This window comes from Neomonachus schauinslandi, chromosome 6 (genome assembly GCF_002201575.2).
Source record: "Neomonachus schauinslandi chromosome 6, ASM220157v2, whole genome shotgun sequence".
NCBI classification, from domain to species: domain Eukaryota; kingdom Metazoa; phylum Chordata; class Mammalia; order Carnivora; family Phocidae; genus Neomonachus; species Neomonachus schauinslandi.
This window is the reverse complement of record NC_058408.1, coordinates 100,666,738-100,693,932: the sequence shown is the minus strand read 5'-3', so window position 1 is coordinate 100,693,932 and position 27,195 is coordinate 100,666,738. Positions and strand designations below refer to the sequence as shown.

General features: G+C 40.3%; 1 protein-coding gene across 3 annotated transcripts in view; it reads left to right on the top strand.

Annotated features, from left to right (window-relative positions):
- ASCC1 (activating signal cointegrator 1 complex subunit 1) overlaps positions 1–27,195 on the top strand; it is a 107,367-nt gene that overhangs the window by 51,348 nt on the left and 28,824 nt on the right. For all 3 annotated transcript variants that reach the window (XM_021699626.1, XM_021699625.1, XM_021699627.1), the window contains 2 exons: positions 922–1,041; positions 24,397–24,521. In XM_021699626.1, the coding sequence (XP_021555301.1) occupies positions 922–1,041; positions 24,397–24,521 (245 nt within the window). The remainder of the gene's footprint in view (positions 1–921; positions 1,042–24,396; positions 24,522–27,195) is intronic.

Sequence of the window (27,195 nt, the reverse complement as noted above, 5' to 3'; positions counted from 1 at the left end):
ACCCTAATGAGTATTTATTTAATCTTTTGCCAATCTTTGGCTGCTCCAAACAATGCCTCAGTCAAACCCTATGCATAAATTATTTTTCATGAGTATGAGTATAACCTATTACATCATATCAGAAAGTATGTATTGTCTGGTTGTTCTTTTTTGTGTTGTGTGGTAAGCCTGATCAGTGGGCTCAGGTGTGGTCAGCCCTCTGTAGGGATCTCCTTATATTTCTCCAATCTTTTGCTGTTAAGTTTCAGCAGCCATCGCTAATCATTGTCTTCATCCATTATTTCGTCAGGGGTTGCAAAATGGTGATATTCTAATTTCGTCATTACTTCTGCATTTATCAGTTGGAATTTTTCTGTATTTATCAGTTGGAATTCTTCTGTAAAGAGCTTTCCTTTATCAGCTGTGATTGGACATGTAGCTGAATTCATAATTATTTCCTTAGGTTTGGCTCCTAGAAATTGAATTGCTTGGACAAAAAAGGGTTTCTATTCTTGAAGGCTTTTTATAAATATTGCCAAATTGCTGTTAAAGATGTGATACTACTTTATGCCTCCACCATTGTTAGATGAGTAAAATGGTGTTTGCAGGTTGTAGAAATAATGAAATAAAACCCGAGAGATGAGCAACAGAGTGAATGTCTTTGTCAATCAGAACTGTCATTCCTTGGCTTTTTCCCTCTGAGTACTAATAAACTGGTATTGAGATAACTATAGTGTGACTTTGGAATTGTGTTTCTAGTTGGTGTGCATAGAACATATTAATTTTGAAATTAGAAGGATGATTAGATAATACTGTTAGTAGAAAAAAAAACCCAACAATTTCATTTTTGTAATATTTGACTATGTATAATAACCATGTTTAAAATATAATGGCCCTTTCAGCTTAAACAATTACAAAAATGTAATGTTTTTTCCTTTGCAGTGACATTTCTGGGGGGAAACCCCTAGAAGTAGAGATGGCAGGGATAGAGTACATGAACGATGATCCTGGCATGGTGGATGTTCTTTATGCCAAAGTCCATATGAAAGATGGCTCCAACAGGTATGTTTCTGGAATGCTTCTTTGCTTCCATCAAGAAGTTCCTAAAAGTATTCCTAGAAGTTCAACAAGTTTTGATTTCTTTTCTTTGAGACCTTATTATTGTAGAGAGTGTCAATTCTTTCTTTTCTTAAAATAGGAAGCTAATATCTTGAGAGGAATTTGTTGTAGGAAAAAGTATCAGATTTTAATCTGATAATGATCAAGTTACTTGGGTGGTAGATATTGATTATAGCAATCTAGTTTTTATGAGCTCAGTCCTTTCTTCATGTTTTTCAGGGTTACAGGAGGCAGGAAGGATGGCATTTTAGTATGGTAGTTGCAAAAGTGACATAATGCAGATCTAGTGAATACCAGGACAAAATGGGGATAACTCTGTAAGATTATTAGGATTAAGTTAATTTTGTAACTCTGTAAGATTATTAGGATTAAGTTAATTTACATGAATGCTTAGAACAATGCTTAGTGCATGCAAACATCCTCAAAACACACATCAACAAGTGTTTACTGTTTTTTACTAGTGTTATTATCACACTTAGATCACTTGTAGGGATTCTCGGTCTGCAACCCAGGCTATTTCTGAGGCTAGCCTAGACATCCAGAGCCGTTTCCAATATTAACACCATTTATTAGTCTAGTCAAGGTCTTCAGTGAGCAGAGGAGCCAAACTTGAATTGGAAGTTTGTTTTTGTGGTCTTTTTATTAAGGCAGGATAGAACAGAGCTCACACTGAACCAGAAACCCTCTAGAGAAAATCACAGTCTCTAGGCAGGCCCCCAGATTGATTTGCTTTTGTAGAGAATCCCTTGTAAGGTTTCTCTTATCTCAGTTCAAATTGATAATCTCAATTATCTCCTATCTCAGTTCAATTGGAAGTGAATTTTGGGAGGAAGGTAGGAAAAGACGATACAGAATCAGGTGTTGTGTGTGTTTTGGACCAGATTTGTCTTTTCTTAGATACCTGGCATGTGCCTAAATAGCATACTAATGACCTTGCCTTAAAAATTAGGGGCACATTGTTCCTTTGTTCCCCAAACATTTCTACCAGGTTGGAATTTGCTATCTGATATGCTTCATTTACTTTGTGTTGTAAGCTGTAGCTGTCCAAATGTCTTCACCATGTTGTAGGGCTGCTGTGTATGGGGTAGATTACTTTTCAGTTTTGTGAACAAAAACAGTGAATGATAAGGTAGCAGTTCTCAAACTTTTTGGTCACATAATCACTTTAATTTCTTAAAAATTATTGAGGACACCAAAGAGCCTTTTTCTATATGGGTTATAGTTATTAATATTTACCTTAATTGGAAGTTAAGATTGCAAAATTTAACATTTGATAGTTCATTAAAAATAGTAATAAGATATTTTTTGTTTACATAAATAACATATTTTTCATGAGAAATCTATTTCCCAAACCAAAAATATTTAGTGAGAAGATAGACATTGTTTCACATTTTTGTAAGTTTCCTTAATAGAAGACAGGTGGGTTCTTAAAACTGCTTCTGTGTTCATTCTGTTGCATTATGTTGTTTTGATTGAAGTATATAAGAAAATCTGGACTCACACAGAAATGTATTTGGGAAAATGAAGAGTACTTTAATAGTCTTCGGATAATTCTGGATATTTGGTACTACACTAAAACTTGACAGATTACAGTTTCGAAAAGGTCATTTGCAATGTGAAATCAGAAACGAGATCAGTGAACATTTCATACTCTTGCATTAAAATCCGTTGGTCTCTTTTGCATTTTGACTGGATCTTTAACCAATGTACAGTTTTGTATTGGTCATTTAGAAAATATTGGTTCACTGAGTTTTGCAGATCTTCCAAATGTTGACAAATTTCATTATGCAATATTAAAAATGTATTAATTGTGCTACTAATTTTATCACAGTCTTTAAGTATTAGGAAGCTGCTGTCAAGCTCATGGTAGCAGATACACATTTTCTAAAATTCTAATTTTCACTTGAGAGCTTGAATTTTATTATTGGCCAAAAATACTGTTTTCCTTGAAGTTCTTTCTTGAGATAATGTCTGTCAAATAACCACGTCTGAATAACTGTAATTTGTCAGTCGTTCTTTCAAATACAAATGGTGTTCATGGACAAAGAGGCTAGCTCAGCTCCAGCTCTGACAGCCTCACAAGTGCTTTTCCTCCCAACAGCCATCTACTTTGATATACAGCCCAACTGCTTTATACATACTGCCAGTTTATCCCACAGGGATAGTAAAAAGGCATGGATTTGGGACGCCTGGGTGGCTCAGTCGGTTAAGCATCTGCCTTCGGCTCAGGTCCTGTTGGGTTTCTTGGTCAGGGAGGAGCCTGCTTCTCCCTCTGCCCCTCCTCTGCACATGCTCTCTCTCTCTCTCAAATAAATAAATAAATTCTTAAAAAAGAGGCATGTATTCAAGGCCTGAGATTTAATAAAATTGATGATTTTTACTGTTTCATCAAGGATAAATGAAACTAGATTTTTTTTTTTAAACTGTGGATTTATAGTGAAGAATATACTACTGCTAGTACAATTTGATGCTGCTGTCCTAATTCATGCTAAGGTGCCAACAGTTTTACCCAGCATTGCTTTTGCACTGTCCATGTAGATGTCATTACAGTGAAAAAGACAAATAATGTCCTACAATTATTATAAATATAGTTTTCACCTCATGGACTCCCCTCAAAGAGTCTCAGGGACCTCCAAAGGTCCACAAATGATACTGCAACAATCTTTGATCTAGGTAAGGTTTTATTTCTAACATTGAAGATTGCATAGTTTCTGGGGAAATTATAACTAACTTGTTTTTCAGTTACTCTTACCTGGCACTGTGCTTAGATTATATTATCTCCATTTTATCTTTGCAACATCTGTGTAAGATAGATGCTATTAGTATGCCTGTTTTATAGATAGGGAGGTTCAGAGAGTTTAAGTAGTTTGGCTAAGGAATGCATAGACAGCAAAACCATGTTCTGAATCCCTAGGCCAGAATAAAGGTGTTCAGTGTGTGTATGCTAGGTTACGTAGGATAGACTGTGTTCCAATTCTTATTTCTAGAGTAAAATGGAAAGTTGTAACCCCTTTTTTTTTGAAAGTGGTAAAATTCACATAACATAAAAATCACTGTTTCAACTATCTTAAAGTATATAATTCTTTGGCATTAAGGACGTCAACAATGTTGTGCAACCATTACCACTGTTTAGTTCCAGAACGTTTTAATCACCCCAAAAGGAAATCCTGTACCTTTTGGGCAGTCACTCCCCACTCTTCCATACCCCTCTATTCTCCTCTCCCCAGCTCCTGGCAACCACTAATCCACTGACTGCCTCTATGGATTTGTCTGTTCTGGATATTTCCTATAAATGGAACCACATAACATGTGGCCTTTTGTGTCTGGCTTCTTTCACTCAGCATAACGTTTTCCAAGGTGTATCCATGTTGTAGCATGGATCAGTACTTCACCCCTTTTTATGGCTGAGTGCTATTCCATTGTATGGAGACACTACATTTTTGTTGATCCATTCATCAGTTGATGGACATTTGGGTTGTTTTCACCTTTTGGCTATTGTGAATAGAGCTATCTTCAATTCTTTTGGGCTGATTCACTTTTTTTTTTTTAAAGATTTTATTTATTTATTTATTAAAGATTTTATTTATTTATTTGACAGGGAGAGACAGCCAGAGAGAGAACACAAGCAGGGTAAGTGGGAGAGAGAGAAGCAGGCTTCCCGCGGAGCAGGGAGCCCGATGTAGGGCTCGATCCCAGGACCCCGGGATCATGACCTGAGCCGAAGGCAGAGGCTTAACGACTAAGCCACCCAGGCACCCCAGGGCTGATTCACTTTTAAAATGTACTGAAGTTTTTATTTCCTTGCTTAATTTTGTAGTTTTATAGGGCATCATAGCCACTCAGCCTGACCTCTGTTTCCTTATTATCTGTTATGGGATTTGTTTAATTTTTGTTCATACTAGTTTAAACCTTACTGTTGTAGAACTGAAATATGTGATAGCCTATAGACATACAGTTAACATGAAGCTATGTGGAAAACTTAGATGGGATTACAGCATTTTATTAAATAAAATAGTGAATTTTTCCTAATCTACGGCTTCACGTGTATTTTAACATACATATGCCATGGACTTTACAGCTCTATTCTTGGTGGCCCCCAGAGGGAAAAAGAGAGGTCACTGGGAAGAGATAATAAAATCATTACTTTGAGTTTTTCCATTGGATATCTTTACCTTTTGCTTTAATGGTTAGACCCTTGGTTCTATAGGAGGTCTTCAAGTATAAAGAATAATAAGTTTTTGAGATTGGAAGAAAATAAGAGCTATAGAAGCTAGATGGCTTTTGAAGACAGTGCTTAGACATAATTGGTACCCACATGAATGGAACAGTGGGTACTTCAAAGGTGAATACACCCATTATTTTCCCATAGATCCAGCCCTTCCAAATTTTGCACACTTACTGTTGTCAAGGCTTTGTAAATTGAAAGGTCTGATGAGATATCCACTGAATCCACTAGTGTGATCAACAAAACATTTTTGAGTAATTCCCATCTCTCTTACTGCTCTACTTTTTTTCTATTGCCTATTCCTCTTCCACAAGGAGAGACATGCTTATGTTATTTTAAAAAGATTTGTATATTTCCCTCCTCAAATTTGTGGGAATTACTAAGAGACTTAAACACCTCTTATTTAATTCAATTTTAAAACAATTTGAATGCTTCCTTTGTGCAAGGTGTTTTGGAAGGCTGTGCAAATTGATATAGAAAGGAACATTAAATCTTTTTGTTTGTTTATATGAAGAGATACTGCTCAATGCAGGAGGCATGGGAGAGAGGCCATGTTGTATTAAAAATACATTCAGGGGCGCCTGGGGGGCTTAGTCATTAAGCGTCTGCCTTCGGCTCAGGTCATGATCCCGGGGTCCTGGGATCGAGTCCCGCATCGGGCTCCCTGCTCGGCGGGAAAGCCTGCTTCTCCCTCTCCCACTCCCTCTGCTTGTGTTCTGCTCTCGCTGTGTCTCTCTCTGTCAAATATATATATAAAATCTTTAAAAAAATAAAAATACATTCAGCTTTCTTTATATGATTTAATGTAGTTTAAATCAGAGATTCCTTCCCTTAAAATGATTGAATGGGAAGTGACTGACCTTTAAAAGGATGGAACCACTTAGATCAGATTTTTCCTCCGGAAACTTTGAGCTGGGACAGTGTAGGTTCACTTATTGATGCACCTTGGATTTGGTAAAGCATGACTGGGTAAGGAATTTGTGGCAGTCAGCTGTTGCTAAGCCTTAAGCATTGAACAAAGTGGCTCTTCTGTTCTGTCTGGTACTGTCACATGAGCTTCCAGCCTTGCCCCTCTAAGAAGAATGGCTTCCTCACATTTTGCTGAGAACACAAAGTCAACTCGGCAACTTCCTTTTCCTCTCACGGTCTACCTGTTTTCATCACCCTACCCCACTCGATTTCATTCTCTTTCTGAAGAATGGCATACATTATCGCTGATGAGGCTAATCTCTTCTTCTCCTGCTCTCATTCCTTCTTATTTCCTCAAAGACCTGGCCCCATCAGCTTTTCCCCCCTGCAGTACATTGCCAGTCGTCTTTTTTTTTTTTTAGAGATTTTATTTATTTATTCGAGAGAGAGAGAATGAGAGACAGAGAGCAGGAGAGGGAGGAGGGTCAGAGGGAGAAGCAGACTCCCCGCCGAGCAGGGAGCCCGATGCGGGACTCGATCCCGGGACTCCAGGATCATGACCTGAGCCGAAGGCAGTCGCTTAACCAACTGAGCCACCCAGGCGCCCCTCCAGTCATCTTTTTCCTCAGGCATTTTTCGAATGCCCAGCCTGTGAGGTGCAGTAGACTCTAGGGCTTCCATCTTGAAGAGGAGGCAGATGTCAGTAATTAGAGTACACTGGGGTGAGGGCAATGGTTGAGATTCTAGGGGTACCTAGACAGGCAGCAAAAAACTCTGCTCATGTGTGGGCAAGTTTTGTAAAGGAAGGCTTCACAGAGGAGTTTCTTTGCTGAATAAGGAGTTCGCAGGCCAGGAGAGTAGCATTTTAGGAAAAGGGATTAAGTAGCAAGTGTAGATTTAGAAGCACTGTTATATGACATGTAAAGGAAGTTGGATTTTCATTTGGTCGTTTGTTTATTGAACATAAATTTATTGAGCGCCTGTTGTTTGCTAGGCACTGTGCTAGGCTATGAATACCGAATGGTGAATAAAGCCAGGCGCATTCATTATCCCTACATCGTATACAGACTAATGGAGGAAACAGATGCTAACAAATAACATGTAAATATATAGTTGACCCTTGAACAACATGGGTTGGGACTGCACGAGTCCACTTATATGCACATTTTTTCCCCCAGTAAATACAGTATAGTACTGTAAATCTATTTTCCTTAGGATTTTCTTTCTTTTTTTTTTTTTTTTTAAAGATTTTATTTATTTATTTGAGACAGAGAGAATGAGAGAGAGCACATGAGAGGGGGGAGGGTCAGAGGGAGAAGCAGACTCCCTGCCGAGCAGGGAGCCAGATGCGGGACTCGATCCCGGGACTCCAGGATCATGACCTGAGCCGAAGGCAGTCGCTTAACCAGCTGAGCCACCCAGGCGCCCTTCTTTTTTTTTTTTTTTAAAGATTTTTTTAATTTATTTTATTTGACAGAGAGAGTGAGAGAGAGAGCACATGAGAGGGGGAAGGGTCAGAGGGAGAAGCAGACTCCCTGCCGAGCAGGGAGCCCAATGCGGGACTCGATCCAGGGACTCCAGGATCATGACCTGAGCCAAAGGCAGTCGCTTAACCAACTGAGCCACCCAGGCGCCCTCCTTAGGATTTTCTTAATAACATTTTCTTTTCTCTAGCTTACTTTATTGTAAGAACAGTACATAATACATACAATGTACAAAATATGTGTTAATAGACTCTTCATGTTCTCAGTCAGGCTTCCCATCAACTGTAGGCTGCCAGTAGTTAAGTTTTAGAGGACTCGGAAGTTAGCCATGGATTTTCAACTGCACAGGGCTCAGTGCCCTTAACCCCTGTATTTTTTGAGTGTCAACTGTAATTGCGAAGTGTGATAAAGATGAAGCAGACGGAATATGGTGCTCTGTTAGAGGAGCTATCATAGCAATGTAGACTCCGGGGGGGGAGGGTGGGGTCAAGGAAAGCCTCTCTCAGAAATCGATATTGAATTGAGATCTAAAGAAGTGAGAGTTTGCAGGCAAAGGAGAGGTGGGAAGGCTCTTCCCACTTGTTGTTTTAGGTAAAAGAAAATACAGAGCAAAAACCCTGAGGCAAGAAAAAGTCTAACGAATTCCAGATATGGATGAGGTTTAATGAGGAAGAAGATGGCCATGTGAAGAAATTAGAGGGGCTTGGACTGACAGTGGCACTAGATAAAAGAATGAAGATTAAACATGAGCAGAATAAATAAAAAGAGATCCATATCAAGATAAATCTTAATGGAACTGCAGAGCACCAAAGACAGAAGATCTTAAAAGAAGTCACCCACAAAGGAGTGACAGTTATAAGGAACTCTCAGTAGCAATAGTGGAATATTTTAGCAGAATATTTTCTAGAGAAAATAATGGTGAACCTGGAATTGTGTACTCAGGAAAAAAAAAATCTTTAAGAACAAAGGTGAAATGGGGGCACCTGGGTGGCACGGTCAGTTAAGCATCCAGCTCTTGTTTTCAGCTCAGGTCATGATATCTGGGCCCTGGGATTGAGCCCTGCATCAGGCTCCGTACTCAGCGTGGGATCTGCTAGAGATTCTCTCTTCCTCTCCTTCATCCCCTCCCGCTCATGCTATTTCTCTCTCAAATGAAAAAATCTTTTTAAAAATGAACAAAGGTGGGGTGCCTGGGTGGCTCAGTCGTTAAGCGCCTGTCTTCGGCTCGGGTCATGATCTGGGATCGGGTTCTGGGATCGAGCCCCACATCGGGCTCTCGGCTCTGTGGGAAGCCTGCTTCTCCCTCTCCCACTCCCCCTGCTTGTGTTCCCTCCCTTGCTGTCTCTCTCTGTCAAATAAATAAAAATAAATAAATAAATAAAAAACCGAACAAAGGCGAAATGAAGACTGTTACAGATGAACAAAAACTCAGAGAATTTATCACTGTGAGATGTCTGCAGTAAAGGAATAATGTATAAAGGATATATTTCAAGAAAAGGAAAATGAATCCAGCATGAGGTACAGGAAGGTTAGTATGAGATGCAGAAAAGAATGGTAAATAAATAAAATGGCAGACATTGTCTATATAAAATATTTTGTAGTGGGGAGAGTTTTTTAAAAAGATAGAGCTAAAAATAAATAAAAATTAAAAAGAACATTGTTCAGTTAACTATTTGTCAGCTAAGAGCACTGTAAGTCAAGACTGAGGAGCATTCTGGAGTTGAAGTATTCTAGTTTTTTAAAATTATTATTTGGGGAGAGGGTGTTAAGATATTTTTTCACTTTGTTAAGCTAAATGCATACAGTAAAAATTTGAAAGTAAACCTAAAATAGAGTGTATAAATAACAAACAAGTAGAAAAAGGACAAAAGGGCAAATACAAATTTATAAAAAGGAGCAAGAAGCATAGGGAAAAGTGGGATGAATATTTTTTTAAAAAGATTATTTATTTATTTATTTGACAGACAGACAGCGAGAGAGGGAATACAAGCAGGGGGAGTGGGAGAGGGAGAAGCAGGCTTCCCGCGGAGCAGGGAGCCGGATGTCGGGCTTGATTCCAGGATCCTGGGATCATGACCTGAGCCAAAGGCAGATGCTTAACGACTGAGCCACCCAGGCACCCCTGGGATGAATATTTAAACGTAAGATGATAAGTCCAGAGATATATGTATATTTTTTAAATTTTTAAATTTAAAAAATTTTTTTATTTTTTTAAAGATTTTATTTATTTATTTGACAGAGAGAGACACAGCGAGAGAGGGAACACAAGCAGCGGGAGAGGGAGAGGGAGAAGCAGGCCCCCTGTGGAGCTCGATCCCAGGACCCTGGGATCATGACCTGAGCCGAAGGCAGACAGACGCTTAACGACTGAGCCACCCAGGCGCCCCCAGAGATATATATATTAATGATACATGTTAATAAACTCGCTGGTTAAGAAAGATAAGAGTAAACAAATTCAGTTATATACTCTTTACCAAAGATACATCCATCCATGAAGTTGTAGTAGTAGAAAGGAAAAAGATACACTAGGCAAATACCAAAAGGAAGTTGGCATAACAATTAATATCAAACATGGTAGGCTTAGCAGTAGAGAGGACTGTTACATAATGATAAACAATTTACCAAGATGATATAATTTTCAACTTGTGTGAACTCATTAGAACCACCTCAAAGTAGATTAAACCAAATTTGTATAATTAATTTTTTATTGGGGAGAAATTGAGAAATCCATGATCATAGGAAGAGATTGTGACATATATTCCAATTATTGATAGGTCAAGCAGATGTAAAATCAGTAAAGATACAGAAGATTTTGACAATTAACAAATTTAATGTAATACTCATTTCTGGAATTATATACCCAGCAGTTAGAGAATTCATATTCTTTTCAGTCACATGGAGCAGTTGAAAAAAAGTGGGAGTATCCAGTAGATCATAAAGTAAGGCTTAATAAATTTCAGTGAGTTGGTATATTTACAAATCATGTTTTCTGACCAGAAATAAAGCAAGGTTATCTACAATTACCAAGTTATTAGAAATAATAAGAGAGTTTAGCAAAGTGATTGACTATAAAATTAGTATAATAAAATCAATTGTTTTTCTGTATACCAGCAACAAACAGAAAACATCATTTAAAAGACACCAGCCTCTTAGTTGGTTGAGCGTCTGCCTTTGGCTCAGGTCATGATCCCAGGGTCCTGGGATCGAGTCCCACATCGGGCTCCCTGCTCCATGGGGAGCCTGCTTCTCCCTCTCCCTCTGCCTGCTGCTGCCCCTGCTTGTGCTTGCTCGCTTGCTCTCTGTCCAAAAAAAAAAAAAAAAAATCTTTATAAAAGACACCAGCCCTGTGACTTGCTTTGACTAATAGAATGAGACAGGAATGATTTGTAAAACTGTTGATGCTAGGCCTTAAGAGATCTTGCAGCTTTTGTTTTCAAAGTTAACCTCTTAGGACACGGTTGCTCTTTAGGGAAGTCCAAACTTTCCAGCTGGAAAAAGAGACCACAAGGAAAAGAATTAAGGTGTCCCAGTCGGCAGCCAGAAAACCAAGGCTCCAGTCATGTGAGTAGGACCATCTTAGATCCTGCAGATCCACTCTAGCTGTCCAAAGAGGAGACAGACAAAAAAAAGTAAATAAAATAGTTATAAATTATAGTAGATTCTATAAAAGAAACAAACAAGAGGATGAAAAGAATAACATAGGGGACCTACTTCAGATGCAATGGCCAGCGGAGGCATCTCTAAGGAGTTGACATTTGAGTTCAGACTTAAAAGACACAAAGTGTACTAGACAGAGGAAAGAGCAAGTGCAAAGACCTCGAGAGAGAGCTTAGTGTGTTTCAGCACTTAAAGAAGACCAGGGAGATGAGTCCAGAGAGGCAGGCAGAGATTTGATTACACAAAGTCTAGACGGTAAAGAATTTGTATTGTTTCCCTAGGTGCACCAAAGGGTATTAAGCAATATAGTGACATGATCTATCATTTTAAAAAGGTAATGTGTGGTAGAATGGATTAGAGGGGGAAAGAATGCAAGTGGAGAAATCAGGTCATATTGCAATCCAGGCTAGAGTTGAAAGTAAGTAGCCAGGTTAGAGTGATGACAATGAAGAAAAAAAGTAAAACGATACCATCCATTTACGGTAGCATCAAAGCCCATAAGGTACTTAGGAAATAACAACAAAGTATGTGTAAGACCTTTTTGCAGAAAATTATAAATTATAAATAGATTATTCATGTTCATTGATAGACTTAGTTTCATAAAGATATCAGTTCTCCTCAGGGATGCCTGGGTGGCTCGGTCGGTTAAGCGTCTGCCTTCGGCTCGGGTCATGATCCCAGGGTGCTGGGATTAAGTCCCGCAAGGGGCTCCTTGCTCAGTGGGGAGCCTGCTTCTCCCTCTGCCTGCCGCTCCCCCTGCTTGTGCTCTCTCTTTCTCTCTCTGACAAATAAATAAATAAAATCTTAAAAAAAAAAGTATCAGTTCTTCTCAAACGGTTCTATATAAATTTAATGCAATTATAAGACTACATATGTAATTGAAAAGAAGAGCCAGGAACTGGAGGGGGAGTATTTAAAAGTCATTATAGGAATCCAGGTGAGAAACAAGGTCTGAACTAGAACAGTAGTGATGAGAATTGATATATAGATTCAAGAAGAGTCAACTCTGATTGATTGGGCAGTTTTCTAAAGGTGGAGTGTAGGAATCAGATGATATGATCCATTATAACTAAGCTGGTTAATCTCAGGAATACAAAGATGAATTAAGACCAGGAAATCTAATAACATCCAACTCAGCAGAACAAATTTAAAAATAGTATCTAAATACATGCCTTAAAGGCTTTTGATGAAATTAAGCCTATTTATTTTTCATTTAAAACTTTCAGAAAATAGAAAGATATTGCCTAATATGATAAATATCTATTTTAAAGCAGAAACCAACAATCCTATTGAATGGTAGTTTATTGGGCTTATTATTGCCATTATAATCAGAAATAAAGCATGATTGCCTGTAATAACCATTACTCTTAAACACATTGTTCGGAAAGTTCACACTAAACCCTAAACTATAAAACAGAGGATGGTTGAAGACAAAAATTGCTGTTGAGGATAACGTTATAGTCCACTAAAAAAAGCACTAAAATTGATAAGAGAGCAGTAAAAGTGCTAATAAGTGGTTGGACAAAAGATAAATACCCAAAAATAAATAGTACTAACAAAATAGACACCATAAGAGATACACAGATGGGTAAAATGACCCTTACCTGAAGGATCCTAAATCTGCTTAAGCACTAAACTATGAAAAGAAAACACACAAATTTTAAAAATAGAAGAAAACTAAGTAGATGTTTGACGAGTGACATGAGAAGGTCCCTACTGGTAAAGCTGTAAATAAGGACTTTCCAGAAAGCAAACTGGCACTTTTATTTTATACTTCCTGGATTTGCTAATTCTCCCCACAGGAATTTTTCTAGTGGAATTAATCAGATATGTGGACAGATCTCTATGTGTGGGAGATCTCTGTATGTGTAATACCTATTATAGTATTGCATGTGGCAGTATATACTGGAAACAATCTAAATCAACATCACAATCAGATGAGTGGGAAATAAACTATAGAACATCTATAGAATAGAGAATGCTAGAGATCAACTAAAAATGATGTCTTGGAAAAATGGAAAATATTCACTATAGAGTATTATCTGATGAAACAGATTACAAGATAATTTGTAGATATGCATTTACTTTTCCCTCAAAAGTGGGAAAAGAGCAAGAGAGAAATAAATCAGTTAATCTCAATACATAAAAATCTTATCAGTGGTTCTTTCCGGATAGCAAGTGATTTTTTTTTTTTTAGATTATCTGATTCTTTTTTTTTTTTTTTCAATAATGTTGGTATAACAGGCAAGTGTTGTTCAGGTTTACTTGGTCAGGTCAGGGTCAGTAGTAATTAGCGTGTATTTGTAAGGGGTAGAATTACGGTTTGACCTCGCTCTAACTGTGAAGCCTGTGCTCATGCTGGGGCAGAAGAGGGGATTAAGAACAGTTGGAAACAGACTACTCTTTAGAGAAGTTTGGTGAAAAGAAGATGAGAGTGTACGTGTATGTGTGCAGTTAGAGTTAAATTCCACAGCAGTGCAGCCTGGCATATCTCTGTACCATCTTTCAGTTTGCCATCTTCCTTTCACACCCAAGCTGCTGCTGCTGCTGCTTCCTTTTTTTTTTTTTTAAGATTTTATTTTTAAGTTATCTCAACACCCGATGTAGGGCTCGAACCCACAACCCCGAGATCAAGAGTTGCACGCTCTACCGACTGAGCCAGACAGGCACCCCAAAGCTGCTTCTTTTTGCATTGTTTTCTTTTATGAAAGTATAGGCTTACACATGGGTAAAGTGAAAATTAACTGGCTCCCTTTCCCCCTGCCCTGCCCCTCTCCATGTTCCTCCCCAGTAGATGGTAAGCAGACAAACATGCTGAGAGTCATTGTCTACTGTGCATATCATTTTACACAAACAGGACATTACACATATGACTTAACAGTTCATTCTTCTTATGACACATAACCTAGAAGTTACTTTTACGTCAGTGTGTATAGATCTCATGAAATACAATTACATTTGTCCTTCTTTTTTTTTTTTAAATGGTTTATTTATTTATTCATGAAAGTCAGAGAGAGAGAGAGAGGCAGAGGAAGAGGGAGAAGCAGGCTCCCCGCCTAGCAGGGAGCCCGATGCGGGACTCGATCCCAGAACCCAGGGAACATGACCTGAGCCGAAGGCAGACGCTTAACCGTCTGAGCCACCCAGGCGCCCCTACATTTGTCCTTCTAAGCCATAGCCTGTAATAGGACTTATTTGCTTAAAAATCTCCCAGCAGAAATGCAAATCCAGACTACAATGAGATATCACCTCATACGCGTCAGAATGGCTAAAATCAACAACACAAGAAACAACAGGTGTTGGCAAGCATGTGGAGAAAGGGGAATCTTCTTGCACTGTTGGTGGGAATGCAGACTGGTGCAGCCGCTCTGGAAAACAGTATGGAGGTTCCTCAAAAGTTAAAAATAGAACTACCCTATGATCTAGCAATTGCACTGTTTTCTGAAAGAATACAAAGGTATTTTTCCCAAAGAATACAAAAATACTAATTCAGAGGGATACATGCACCCTGATGTTTATAGCAGCATTACCAACACTAGTCAAATTATGGAAACAGCTCAGGTATCCATTGATAAATAGATAAAGAAGATGTGATGTGTGTGGGTAAAGTAGGTGATGGGGATTAATGAGTGCACTTGTGATGAGCACCAGGTGTCGTATGGAAATGTTGAATCACTATATTTACACTAATACTACTCTGTATGTTAATTAACATTAACATTGACAGAGCTGGAAATTTTACTGAAATTTATTTTATTTTTTTTTAAGATTTTATTTATTTGACACAGAGAGAGAGACATAGAAAGAGAGGGAACACAAGCAGGAGGAGTGGGAGAGGGAGAAGCAGGCTTCCCACCGAGCAGGAAGCCCGATGCGGGGCTCGATCCCAGGATTCTGGGATCATGACCCGAGCCAAAGGCCGACGCTCAACGACTGAGCCACCCAGGCGCCCCAATTAACTGGAATTTAAATAAAAAAGAGAGAGAGAGAAAAAAATCTCCCATCCTTTCACATCATCTTTTGAATTAATTCATATTCCTCAGTCTAGCATTCAAGATCTTCTGGTATGAGATAATCTTCTGGCTAAGACCAACTTAATATTTCAATTTAATCTTCCACTACCTTGCACTTGGCCAAGCCCAGCCCAACTTCACCACTTATTGATGATTCTTTATGTCTTTGTTAATAATTGTTTCTTGTGACTAAAACTTCTCTCCTGTTACTTCTCATCTTTTTGTGTTCACATGCCGTCTTTCCTTATTGCTATCCTTTCTTTTTCCTTTTCTTTTTTTTTTTTAATTTTTTTTTTTTTAAGATTTTATTTATTTATTTGCGAGATACAATGAGATAGAGAGAGCATGAGAGGGGGGAGGGTCAGAGGGAGAAGCAGACTCCCTGCTGAGCAGGGAGCCCGATGCGGGACTCGATCCCGGGACTCCAGGATCATGACCTGAGCTGAAGGCAGTCGCTTAACCAACTGAGCCACCCAGGTGCCCTCTTTTTCCTTTTCTTAAGTAGACTATAACATTCTTCATGGTAGGGCATACTCTTCTTCAGCATTGCATATCCAGTGCCTTTTATAACTCAGGTTCATAGATGTTCAGTGAATGTTTGTTATGTACTTAATTCACTCATTCTGCAGATACACAAAATGAATTGGGTACAGTTAGCTTTTTGTCCTAAGCCCATCCTCCTAATAGCCTGTTCTGGTTCCAACCCAGCTATACTCTCTTCAACATTTAAATTACCTGAAGCACCTTGTATTATTTGTGTCATTACCAAAGTCTTCCTTTATAGTTACCTTAATTGATTGCAAGCTCCTTAATAACAAGGACTATGTTTGCTTAGTTTTTTATTTTTGTAATGACTAGCATAATGACTGTATACAGTAAGCACTCAGGAAATACTACTTAGTATGGAACTGAATCAAACTGGAAAAAAAAATTCCCAAACAGAAGCCTGGAATTTGCACTTTCTAAGGAGTTGGTGATCTTTCTGCAGTACAAATCCGTATCTGTAAAGATGGCTCTGGGATGCTTGAGCTTTGGAGCACTTACAGGTCTTTAAGAGCTTAGATTTAAGGCACGAATAACTGGCTTCTGTTTCCAAACTCTAAGCACTATCTAAATAATAAAGTTGCTTAAGAATACATAATTTTTCTCGTAGCAGCCCTATATTTTTAATTCATTTATGAGGAACCAAAGGCTCTGTGACTCATAGTCAAACAGGAAGGGATCAGTGAAGTAAGAATTGAAAGACTGTACTCTTAGAAATATATGGACATATTGTTAAATGTATTATCTGTGACATCAACCTGAAATTTAGTGACTGTACCCAAGTACTCTTAAGTTCTTTTACTAGAACCCCAAAATATTTGTCATCAATGAATCATGCATGCATGCAATAACTATTGAGAACTGATTATGTGTCAGGCATTAATTTAGGTGCAAAGATAAAGCAGTGAATAAGATAAAGAGCCAACCTTTGTGGAATGCACAGTGAATTGGTAACAGCAAAACTGACCTGGATTCTGGTCTCTTTGCCCTGACTTTGAGCAACTCATCCTGTCTATGCTTCATTTCCTCTTGCGTAAAATGAGAGGTTAGACTAGAACTTTTTAAAGGACTTTAGTTTCTTCAAAGTCTTAAGTCTGTGAATTGGACAGAAATCTTAATTTTCCTGAAAGACAGAGCTGGAAATTGGTTTCTTTCATTTAGTTTAATTTCCTTCCTCTAATATTTCCTGTTCCCTGTTTCTATCTAACTGAACTCCCTAATCACTTCTTTTTCTTTAATAGAGGAGAAAGAAAAGAGAGGCATCATTCTGCTGTGATTTATGGGTTTTTTTTTTTAAGATTTTATTTATTTATTTGAGAAAGAGAGAGAGCACGAATGGGGGGAGGAGCAGAGGGAGAGGAACAAGCTGACTCTGCATTGAGCCTGATGCGGGGCTCGACCCTACGACACTGAGACCACTACCTAAGCCAAAATCAAGAGTTGGATGCTTAACCGACTGAGCTACCCAGGTGCCCCTCTGCTGTGATTTGTAATTGAGGTGGATTTTGCAGTGCTTGATTATGTTCAGACTTAGGTTGTAATGCTTAGAAGTGTTCCAAAACTTTGTGGTTCTCTCATGGTGTTAATTAGAAACCTCAGAACCAATATAATGTAGATCTTTGCTTGGAGGTCCACATGCACAGTTAATTAAATCATTAACTATAAAATCAGGGTTATGTGCAGCATGAATATATTTCATTTTCCCCTTAGGAAAGTAGGGACTAAGTCGTTTCCATGAGTCAGCCCTCTTTTTCCATCCTTATCGATATTTTATTGGTTAGCCTTTCTCATTGCTCCTCTGAAAGGTATCTAAAATGATATTTAAAAAAATCCTCCATGACAGAAAAATATTTGGGGTACATTAAGTGAAATGAGCAAGTTTAGAAAAATGTTTTGTCTTTTTGAAATTGATTATATATCTGTAGAAAAAGACTAAAAATTATATAACAAAACTTAAGTGTTTCTATGTGGATGGCCAGGTTATGATCTCCTTTTTATGCTTCTCTTCACTTTCAGTATTATTTTGTAATCAGAGAAAAAATTGAGACCACTATGTCAGGAAGCATATCTCTCTTAACTGGCTTCCCATGCCTTTGGTTTTGTCTGCGAATCTTGCTTCTTACTGGCCCTCCTTGGTTTCCTGCGGCCTACCCAGTAAGATTTCAACCCACCCTGGCCCCAGGAGCCTCCACAGCCTGGCTTTGCTCAGCCTGCTTTTCCATTTCATCACTGCCCTTCCCTTTCTACAGATGTCTCTCGAATCCTTGGACGTATTGTTCTCTTTGATATTCAGTCTTTCAGATGTTGAGGACAAAAATGCTTCTAGAATCACCTTCCACTCTTGACGATAGCATATCAGAAAAGCTTCCACTTCTCACCACCTCCACCCCTGCCACCCCAGCCATCTGGTTGTTGCGAAGGTCTCCTAACCGCCTTCTTGCTTCATCCTCACTCCACCACTGTCCTCCGCATGGCAGCCAGAGGTTTCTTTCTAAAATGTCAGTCAGATCATGTCATTCTTCTGCTGAAAACACTCTAAAAGCTCCCACCTTACTCCATAAAAACTAGTCTTTTCAGGGGCGCCTGGGTGGCTCAGTCGTTAAACGTCTGCCTTCGGCTCAGGTCATGATCCCAGGGTCCTGGGATAGAGCTCCGCATCAGGCTCCCTGCTCAGCGGCAAGCCTGCTTCTCCCTCTCCCACTCCCCCTGCTTGTGTTTCCTCTCTCGCTGTCTCTCTCTGTGTCAAATAAATAAATAAAATCTTAAAAACAAACAAACGGGTGCCTGGGTAGCTCAGTCGGTTAAGCGTCTGCCTTTGGCTCAGGTCATGATCCTGGGGTCCTGGGATGGAGCCTTGCTTCAGGCTCCCTGCTCAGCAGGGAGTCTGCTTCTCCCTCTCCCAACTCCCTTCCTGCTCTTGCTATCTCTCTCTGTCAAATAAATAAATAAAATCTTTAAAAAACAAACAAACAAAAAACTAGTCTTTACAGGGGTCTATGAGCCCTATGTAAGCCCCATGTGACATGATCCTCCCCGCCTCTCCAGCCTCAGCTCCACTCCATACATTGGCTTTTACCTATTCCTCAGTCGTACCGCACACGTGCTGCCTCACAGGTCTGTCTTTGCTGTTCCTTTTCTATGCAGTGCTGATCCCTCGAGTCTCTGCTCACATGTCACTGCCTAAGGGAGGCCTTCCCCGATCACCCTGTATAAAATGGCCCATGTACTCCCAGTGGTATTCTCATCCCTCTTTCCTGTTCCATTTTCTTCACGGCGCATACCACCACCTGATGTAGTATGCGTATATGTGTCTACTGCCCATCTGCCTCCTTCCACTAGTGTGTAAGCTGCTCAAGGCAGAGGCTTGTTCACCTCTGTATTCCCGTCACCTGGGGCACATCAGCCCTTCCTGTCTCCTTCGAGATCTTATTCTGTCAATTCCCTCTTTTGCCTGAAGTTTTATCTTTCTTCTCTATTGGATAATTTCTTGTTCTCAGTAAGCATTTTCAGTTCTTTCTCCTCATCGAAAACAAACACAAACAACCTGCCCTCAACACTGTACATTTGAATTATCAAGGCATTAGTTTCCCTGCTTCCTTTCGAGTTTCTGGAAAGAGTTGATGTGCACTTAGCCCCTCCCCCCTCCGGTTTCTGCCTTGGTCCTCGTACCAAGGCTTCCATCTTGCGTGCTAGCACAGCTGCTTCTGCACAGGTCTGCAGTACGCTGTGACTGTGAGAAGTAAGTAGGCCGTGTTGGGTTCCTTTTCTGATTTATTTATTTGAGAAAGACAGAGAGCATGAATGGGGGGAGGAGCTTTTCTGTGGCATTGTACTGTGCGGATTTTTTTTTTCCCTCCTGTAATTCTCCTTTCAGCCTTTTTGAAGTCCTCTTCTGAAGTCTTTTTCTTTTTTTTAAAAAAATATTTTATTTATTTTTTTTGACAGAGAGAGAGACAGCGAGAGAGGGACCACAAGCAGGGGGAGTGGGAGAGGGAGAAGCAGGCTTCCTGCTGAGCAGGGAGCCCGATGCGGGGCTCGATCCCAGGACCCTGGGATCATGACCTGAGCCGAAGGCAGACGCTTAACGACTGAGCCACCCAGGCGCCCCTGAAGTCTTTTCTTATTCCTCTTTACTGATGATCTTTGCTGGTTCCTTCTCTGCCCCTTCCATAGGAGTGTCCCTTAAGGCTCCATCCTTAGCTGTCCCTATGGCTTACTGTAAATCCTCCTTCCCACCGTGACTGCATCTAACCCATGCTTTTACTTACTGCTTTTGCACTCATGACTCCCAAATCTGTATCTTTTTTTTTTTTTTTTAAGATTTTATTTATTTGAGAGAGAGAGAGAGTGTGTGCACGGTAGGGGGCGGGGTGGGGGGAGGAGCAGAGGGAGAGGGCGAGGGAGAATCTCTAGCAGACTCTGCACTGAGCACAGCCCGACACGGGGCTCAGTCTCATGACCCTGAGATCGTGACCTGAGCTGAAATCAAGAGGACGCTTACCCGACTGAGCCACCGAGGTACCCCTCAAATCTGTATCTTTTGTCCAGATTTTTCTCTTGTGTTTCAGGCTTGTATTTCCGTCCCTCTCCTGGACCTGTCCTACTTGATGTCCCATGTCACATATTCAAAAGCAATACACAGCATTAATTCTCTCCTTGGAATGACATAGCATAACAATAGCAATTGCTTCTCCACAGCTGCCCATCTTGGTCAGTGGCCCACCTGGTCATGTAAGGCAGACTCTTGTGAGTCACCTCAGCTGCTCTCTGTGCTTGAATGCAGCCATGTCTGAGGGCACCGGCTTCTCTCTCACACAGCTCTTGTGAAGCCGTTCTCTTGTCTTGGTTCTCATTTCCCCTGCCATAGTTTAGGTGTTCCTCCTTTTCCCCCTTCATAGCACAGTCCTTAAAGCCCATACTCTGAAGCCCGATGGCATGGGTTCTGATTTTGGATCTGTCTCGTATTAGTTATGTGACTTTAGTCAAGTTTTATAACTTCTCCGTGCCTCAGTTCCCTCATTAGTAAAATAGGGATAATACATTGTGAGGATGAAATGTGTTAACAGATATCGAGTGTTTAAAATAATGCCTGACGCTGTTCTAGCCACCCTCTCTCTCTCCGGTCTGTTCTTCTAAAATGTTTTCTACTCTGCTACGGCATCAGCTTTCAGAAACGGACATCTGACCACATCATTCTCTTCTTAAAATCTCTGTGGCTTCTGATGGTCTGACCACCACTTCTATCCAGTTCGTCTCCATTGTTCCTTTTCCTTCGCTCACTGCTACAGCTATATTCAGTAATCAGCAGTTTTCCAAATAAGATGTGACCGTGCGTGCTTTGGCATCTTTGTACTATTTCTTCTGCTCGAAGTGTTTTTCCTTACCAGTTTTATCTGCGAGTCTTTGGCGATCCTTCACGACCATGTTTATTTTATTTTTTACATTCATTTCCCACTTTTTTTAAGAGAGAGAGAGTGTGTGTGAGTGGGGGGGAATGGCAGAGGGAGAGAACCTCAAGCAGACTCCCTGCCAAGCATGCAGCACGACTTGGGGGCTCAATCTCACAACCTATGAGATTGTGACCTGAGCCGAAACCAGGAGTCGGACACCCAACTGACTGACCCACCCAGGCGCTCCTCACTTCTCACTTTTTAACCAGTCACATCCATCAATTAACCAATCACAGCCAGTAGTTACTGAAACCCAAGTATAATGGTGTTCTGGAAGATACAAGAAAATATAACATGCTCTTGAGGAGCATGCAATCTAGTAGGGGAACAGGACAGAGAGACTTGAAACAGCAAGGGACTGTCCCTGAGAATGCTAAGTAGAGCACACATAAGTAGAGCGGCATTTCAAAGAAGGGCAGAATCACCGCTCACAGATACAGGGGAGTGAATGGGGTCTTAGGGGGTTTAGAAAGGCTTCATGGAAGAGTGAGATTTGAGTTGGGCCTGGAAGGATGGTAAGATCTGCATAGGTGGAGGGAGGGGGTGGATCCTGTGGCTCAGGGAACAGAAGGCACAGAGGTGGCAGTTGTCAAGCTGAGTGGAGGAAGCCCGATAAGAAAACGTGCGTATTGAGGAGTGCTGAGGTCATGAGGCCGTGTGGAGTCACGGGGTTCTCCAGAGCCCGGAGCATCTTGAGGGACTGGTGTGTTGTAATGTTCTACCCTGTGCCGGGCCACACTGGAGCCTGACGCAAAGGGATAACTCGGCAACATTGATCTCATCTTCATTCAAAATTTTGGTATTCTGTTCATCATGGATTTTTTTTTTGGCATTAAATTTGATTTTTTAAAATATTGCATTAAAACATGATTTGTTTTGGTTACTGCATTTTTTGGCACCCCCTTAAATTTTGTGCCCGAGGTCATTTCCTCACTTACTTCGGCCCTAGTCCCAGCTCTGTGTTCTGGTCCTGAAGTTCAGTAGAGGGGACATGGGTATTTACTTTATTGTTATTATTATTAATTATGGCTTACTCATGTTATACATGTTTCTTGATTAGTAGATAGTATTTCATAAAAAGCAATTAAGGTAAATTAGGATTTTAAGAAGATTAATTTGGAACTTTGGAGCCTGAAAACCATGAAAGGGAAAATAATTATGTTTCCGAGTCAATTTCTGGGGCACAGTAACTTTCTTTTGCTGCAGTGCATGCAGTGCAAGCAAAAAGAGTTGTTTTGCTCATGTCTAAATTCGGGGGGAGATCCCTGGAGGGTCGGGGTACTAGAGGCTGCTGTCCACTTGGAGACAGACATCAAGCAACTGAGTTGCTGCAGCCGGAGTGTTCTGCCTGAGGCAGGCTCCCACAAATGGGCTGCACAGGCTAGGCTCGGCCCCCATCTCACATAAAGCAAACCTGTCTAGCCCTGCTCAAGAAGTAGCTGCTCACTGGCCACAGTGCTTACACTGTGGGCCATTACACGTGGGCCATGGCCCAAGAAGCAATGGAAGATTCATGAACTCTAAATTTCTCAGGGCTACCTGTATCCAGGAAAGAGGTGATGTTTGACACGAAGAGTATTACTAGTACATCTAAAAATGTGAAATCTATTGTTCATTAGTACACTCGTGACTCACAGAAGATGATTTGGCACCAGAGAAGTCAGTGAGCATCAGCACAAATCTCAGAGAAGGCTGAGGGGAAGGTTGTAAGGGGCAGGCTGCATCCTGTGACTGCCACCAGGCGCACTGCCCTGTCATTTCATGGGGACCCGCCACATATCCAGCACGAGCTGCTTCAGTCTCAGAGTAAACATTCTGGCACAATGTGTAGAAGCCACAGCCTGCATTTTACCATCAGATGAGTGGGTAGTCACAGAAAATGGCTGCTTCCTGAGGCCTCGGACCATCATCTACTCACCACACACCTGCTGGATTGCTGACCCCTCTTGTCGGCATAGCCAGCAAAGTTGTTCTTCAGAACTGAAGGAGAGATAAATGAGTTTTCCAGACAAACAAAAGCTGATGGAATTCATCACCACTACAGTGGCCTTATAAGAAATGTTAAAGGGAGTTCTTCAGGCTATTGAGCAAAACACCTGAACAGGATGAAAACTTCTGTGCAAGAATTGCTTCTGGGAGAGGTATTAGAATGAATGGCCATCGTCAAGCTAGAACTCAGCCACTGCAGGACCCTTATTGCTTAGAGCTACCTGGAGTCCACATGGGGAAGAGTCATGCAGCCTGTGGATTTTCCTATAGTTGTCTTTATCCGTACTCCACTTCAGTCTCGGTGAAACACTGGGATAGTGTCCAAGGCTACTGGGATCTTCAAAGTGTAGGCTCCTTCCCAGGGAGCAAATGTCTTAGAATCGAACCAGACCTCCTTTGATCCTGGCAGAAGCATACTGACTACATGGTAGAGTTAGGTTCTCTGACTGGATGAAGCAATAAAGCACTTCTTTTTAGGCAACTCTCTGTTGAGTCTGGCTTCTTGAGCCCTATGCTGAGATGCTGAGCTTCCATGTTCCTTCAAGATCATGTTTAAACCTCCTGTAAAAACCTTGCCCTCGGGGCGCCTGGATGGCTCAGTTGGTTAAGCGACTACCTTCGGCTCAGGTCATGATCCTGGAGTTCCTGGATCGAGTCCCGCATCGGGCTTCCTGCTCGGCAGGGAGTCTGCTTCTCCCTCTGACCCTCCCCCCTCTCATGTGCTCTCTCTCATTCTCTCTCTCAAATAAATAAATAAAATCTTAAAAAAAAAAAAAAAAAAAAAAAACCTTGCCCTCTCCATGTATGGTTGGTCCCTCCCTTAACACTCCTCATGATGTATTTCAGTGTTACGGTTTCCATGTCCATCTGTTCCACAAGGCTGTGAACACCGTGGTGGTGGGGACTGTAGCCTTTGCAGGGTCTTGTACAGTGATTGGCCCAGAACAGATACTCCGTCAACATTGAATCGGTAATCAGGGGTTCAGAGTTTACTAAGATTTTTATACTTCTTCCTTCAATATCTTCAGGCTGCAGGAATTAGTCGATCGAGTGCTGGAACGTTTTCAGGCATCTGGACTAATAGTGAAAGAGTGGAATAGTGTGAAACTCCATGCAACAGTGATGAACACTCTATTCAGGAAGGACCCCAATGGTAAGTCCCCCATAGAACTGTAGCATAGTTTAGGATCAGCATGGCCTTGTGATATCCCTGGGGTTCGAACAAGACGGGCTATCAAAGAATCTCTGGTAATCTTTATTTGAATCTTTAACTTGTTTTGTTGAGCACAGTGGAAGTGGTGAGGGAGATATCTAGCGTGGGAGTGTGACATTCCAGATCTTTGATTTCTGTTGCACATAGGGTTTCCAGATTTAGCAAAAAGAAATACAAAATGCCCAGGTAAATTTTAGGTAAACAGTGAATAATTATTTTAGTATAAGTATGTCTCTTGCACTACTTGGTGGCTTTTTGAAAAGAAGAAAGAAGGAAGGAAGATTAGCTAATAAAAGTAAAGGTTAGGCCAATGGTTCTCAACTACGGGCAACTTTGTGCGCCCCACCCCTCCCCCCGCCCCAGGACATTCGGTTGTCACACTTAGGGGTTGAGGGTGCATTGCTGCTGGCATCTAGTGGGAAGAGGCCAGGGATGCTGCTTAACTCTCTACAATGGACAGGACAGCACACCTCAACAAAGAAGTGTCTAGAAATGTCAGTAGCACCAAGGTTGAGAAACCTGGTGTTAGAGTAATAATTTTTCCTCTCATGGGATCTGAGCCTTTATATAAAAATGCCTTGTTTTGACCCTTGATTTGGGATAATTATTTACATTTCAAAAAGTATTTTTCTTTTCTTCCATTGTCTTCTCCACCCTACCCCAGCTTTTCTAGCACATTCAGGATCTGTCTGATCAGGAGCCGCAAATTCAAATTATATGTAGCTTCTCCTTCTAAAACTTGTTTGAAATATATCAGCACTAAAATCCTATATTCAGGTTTTATTTTCTTTGTTTAGGACCTGACCTTAGTTTTAGAAAGTTTAGGTTGGAAGAGGACTCCATCAGGACTTGAACCCATAAACTATTTGTAGATTTATACTTTAGGACAGTTTGTGTGTTCCTTTTTGTCAAAGTACAGTTGACCCTTGAACAACACAGTTTGCACTGTGCTGGTCCACTTATACACAGAATTCTTTCAATAACTACAGTATAGTACTGTAAACGTGTTTTCTGTTCCTTAAAATTTTCTTAATATTTTCTTTTTTCTTGGGGTGCCTGGATGGCTCAGTTGGTTAAGTGTCTGCCTTAGGCTCAGGTCATGATCCTGGAGTCCCAGGATCAAGCCCCATATTGGGCTCCCCACTCAGCAGGGAGTCTGACCCTCCCCCCTCTCATACTCTCTCTTTCACTCTCTCAAATAAATAAAATCTTGAAAAAAATACTTTCTTTTTCTTGTTTATTGTAAGAATGCAGTATATAATACATAAAACATACAAAATATGTATTAATTGACTGGTTATATTATCAGTAAGGCTTTTGGCCAACAGTAGTAGTTTAGTTTTAGGGGAGTCAAAAGTTATACACGAGTTTTCAACTACATGGGGGTTGGTGCCCCTAATCCCCATTGTTCAAGGGTCAACTGTACATCTTTTTATTTCTCTCGGATATATACCAAAGATCCCAACTGGAAGTCATTTAATATTAACCTGATTTTCTTTTCTTTTCTTTTCTTTTTTTTTTAAGATTTTATTTATTTGTTTGACAGAAAGAGACAGCAAGAGAGGGAACACAAGCAGGGGGAGTGGGAGAGGGAGAAGCAGGCTTCCCGCCGAGCAGGGAGCCCGATGTGGGGCTTGATCCCAGGACCCTGGGACTATGACCTGAGCCGAAGGCAGACGCTTAACGACTGAGCCACCCAGGCACTCCAACCCGATTTTCTTAGAGCCACTGTAGGACTAAGAGATGTGTAACTGTCCACATTTTGGTTCTAGTGTTAATGTTTTGTGATGTTAGATTGTATTTTATTTAAGATTTTTCTAAATAAATCACTATTTTACCTTTGGGAGTACTGAAATCAAAAATGGTTCAAATGACTAAGTCAAAGCCCATAGACTCTTGTTTGGGTACTTAATAGAATCCAAAACTCTATACTTGTTCTGATGGAATACTTTTTTTTTTTCCATTTGGGTAGTAGTATTGCAGAAGAATATTTGGAATTTTTGGGAAAAAATTTCTGGACTATTTCATATTTGTATATGTATGTACCTTGTCCAGTGGGAACATTTAAAGGAGTTTGTGGTATTTATTTTGTTCTGGATGGTCAGTTTTAAGTTTGGAAATATACTTAGATCCTCTGAGGTGATGTACATTTTAACATCACTATGTAAAGTTCTAGAGCTCTAGAGTATACTCTAAATTCTTTGGTTCAGAAGATATATTGTATCCAGTACCATCCAATAGAACTCCCTGTGATGATGGAAATATTCTGTACCTGTGATGTCCAATATGGTAGCCACTATCCACATGTAGTTATTGAGCAGTTAGAGGTGGCTGGTGAGGCTGAGAAAGTAAACTTTTCATTTTAATTAATTTAAATTAATTAAATTTAAATAATCACATGTGACTAGAGGCTACTAATTCGGACAGTGCAGGTATAGACAGTATTTTATTAGACATTTAATGCTATCAGCAGTACATTCTGAAAATGTCCTAGTCTTTAAATCTTACTTCAGAACTCCTAAGATATTCCATTATTAATAACCTTTTGACATAAAAGAGTTGAATTATGCGGGAATCTGTATCTTCTAAATTGTGTGGATCCAGATTTATATGC